Source organism: Hypanus sabinus, chromosome 4, assembly GCF_030144855.1.
Source record: "Hypanus sabinus isolate sHypSab1 chromosome 4, sHypSab1.hap1, whole genome shotgun sequence".
Classification (NCBI taxonomy): domain Eukaryota; kingdom Metazoa; phylum Chordata; class Chondrichthyes; order Myliobatiformes; family Dasyatidae; genus Hypanus; species Hypanus sabinus.
In genome coordinates, this window is record NC_082709.1 from 162,581,005 (window position 1) to 162,583,950 (window position 2,946).

The window sequence follows — 2,946 nt, forward strand, 5'->3', positions numbered from 1 at the left end:
AGTTAATGTTGAAAGACACAAAACCTGTCTGGACACCTCTGAGGACAAAATGAATCAGAGTTAAGTCCTTATATGGTCAGGCAGTGTGCCTTGGTTTTGCATCTACTGCAGATGTGGAATCACTGTGTAGGATATTGAAAATTGTTTATATATATTAATACCTAAATCCATTTACATGATATTTAAAACACTCCTCTTCACAGCTGATATTGTGCTCTGTTTGCAGATTGTATAAATGCCACAGGAACTTCTTGCGGAAGTGAGCAGAATGGATTTGGAAAATGAGACGTACTCAAACTTTACTTTGGAAGACCTGGCAAAGGGGAAAACATCCAAGGTGCTGGTATCACTTTCACTCTCTGTCCTGACCACTCTGACCACAGTCATTAATTCCCTGGTGATAACTGCAATAATTGTGACAAGAAAACTGCACCATCCGGCAAATTACCTAATATGCTCACTGGCTGTTACTGATTTACTCGTTGCAGTCCTGGTAATGCCCTTCAGTATCATTTATACTGTAAAGGAAACATGGGTCATGGGTCAAGTTGTCTGTAATATCTGGTTAAGTGTGGACATTACATGTTGTACATGCTCAATCCTTCATCTGGCTGCAATTGCCTTGGACAGATATAGGGCCATAACTAATGCTGTTGAATATGCACAGAAAAGGACACCTAAGCGAGCTGGAATAATGATCACCATTGTGTGGGTCATATCCATCTTTATATCATTACCTCCTTTGTTTTGGAGACATCAAGGAAAAAACAAGGAAGATGAATGTCTTATTAAGCATGAACATCTTCTCTACACAATTTATTCTACATTTGGAGCATTTTATATCCCCTTGGCTTTGATTCTCATCCTCTACTACAAAATATATCGAGCAGCTAAAACCCTTTATTACAGAAGGAGTGCAAGCAGACGCCTCAATGAGGATGCAAATGGTAGGATGTCCATCATTGCTGTCAAACCCTCCAGGACATCTTCTGAGAAGTGCATTTCGGAAAAGTCCATGTCAGACCATTCCACAATTGAAGAGGGGGAGAATGTCCTTATCACAGCCAGAAACTTCAACCCCGGTGGCCAACAAGAAAAAATGCAGAAGAGGTTGAAAATTTCAGGCACAAGAGAAAGGAAAGCAGCAACCACCTTGGGCTTGATTCTAGGAGCATTTGTTATATGCTGGCTGCCATTCTTTTTAAAAGAACTTATTGTGAATGTCTGTGAATCCTGTGATGTCTCTCCAGAGATATCCGACTTCCTGACATGGTTAGGTTACCTCAATTCTCTAATCAATCCCCTTATTTATACAATCTTCAATGAAGACTTTAAGAATGCATTTCAGAAACTAGTACGCTGCAGATAATTTCTGTAAATACAATGGCCGTATTCACAAACCAATTATCTTTGTAATTAAAATAGTTAGACCTTCTGCAGAAGCTTTCTGCTTTGAAAGAACTGTCAGTATTCCTATTCTGGTGGTTTACAGTAGCTTTGGATTAGGGACAATGAACAAAGCATTATCTATAAATTCTGTCACAGATGCTTAAAGCTCATGGGTATAAGGTAGAAATTAATTGGTACTTTTTTTTTCCTTTCCATATCTAGTGGAATTCAGTGAGGGGGTAGAGTTTAGCCTGAAACATTGGAAAGGATCTTTTGTGTATGTGCATAAAGTGTCTTTGAAGAAAACATTATATAACTTTCTCTATTATTCTTTGCAACATGAAATGGGTATACTAAGTGTAATTTAAAAAGAAAATCGATTATTAAGGGCCGAATAAGACAAAGAAAGTCCTGTGTAAAAAAAATAAATGTGTATTTTCTTTTATGAGGTATATTGAAATGGATTACGCCTGTTTAATATGGAAATATAACTGGCCAGTTGTGTAGTGGCTTCAGTACCGGACTTCAACACATATGATCCCAAGTTCGAATCTGGCTGGCTCTTCATACATTTCCCATCCATGCTGGGCTAGCATCTTGGCCTTGTCAGAAACAGACAAATGGAATGGAAGTGGCAAAATTGCCACCCAGTGTGAAAAGGGACAACAACATGGAAGTATATGTGAAGAGTGAAATACACGAGCACAATTAAGCTGGTGTGAGTACAAAGATGAGAAGATCGGCAGATGCTGGAAATCCAGCAGATGTTCAGTCCTGATGAAGGGTCTCAGCCCTAAATGTCAACTGTTTGCACTTTTCCACAGATGCTGCCTGACCCTCTGAATTTCTCCAGTAAGTGCATAATGAGAGTCAAAGTCAGAAAGAATTATGAGTGAGGCAAAGAAGATTGTATGTATAGATTTTATGCCATAAAGCATTTACAGACATACAGAAAGGAGCATTAGAGAGATGGTCGCAGGGCAGTTCAATGAGTCACTTTTTCATCTCACACTCAATTACGTACACCTAACTGGTCACCAGCTGTACACCAGGCACACAGCCAAGGAAACAGATGGAGGAGGATATTTCTGCCTGGTTTTTCTCCCAGTCCCAGTGCATTAGCAGTTAGAAAAATTTTATTGAATCTATTTCTAATTTCAAAACTTAAAGTTGCTTATTTTTCCTGACATGTATGTAATTATATCATATTAACAAAGATATCTCTTAGTTATCTACAAAATGAAAGAATGGCAGACTGTATTGTACATAACTAAAGTAAATGAACATATCGTGTAAGTTATACGATACTGCAATTTATGCAGGATAAACAACTTGTTTTTGAATATGTTGGAAACTTAATGATTCCCAGTTTCCATTTCCATAAAGTGGCCACCTTGATGTTATTGTAGGTAGAGGCTAGAAATACTGGACAGGTGCACAGATTAGAGAGCAGTGTGTAATTAAACAGGCACAATGGTTTTGAGATTTAACAGGTGCTCTCCTGGTCTCCCACTGTAATTCCTTTAAGAGTAAAGCAGAATTATTGCCATCTCCAGT

General features: G+C 38.4%; 1 protein-coding gene across 1 annotated transcript; it reads left to right on the forward strand.

The window, feature by feature from the left end:
* Positions 1-268: 268 nt before the first annotated feature.
* Positions 269-1,369, forward strand: htr1fa (5-hydroxytryptamine (serotonin) receptor 1Fa). Its single transcript, XM_059966209.1, has one exon. The coding sequence runs from the start codon at positions 269-271 to the stop codon at positions 1,367-1,369; it is 1,101 nt and encodes a 366-aa protein (XP_059822192.1).
* The last annotated feature ends 1,577 nt before the right edge of the window (positions 1,370-2,946 follow it).

Coding starts and splice junctions, on each gene's coding strand:
- htr1fa (XM_059966209.1), top strand. CDS start 269: ATGGATTTGGAAAATGAGACGTACTCAAACTTTACTTTGGAAGACCTG.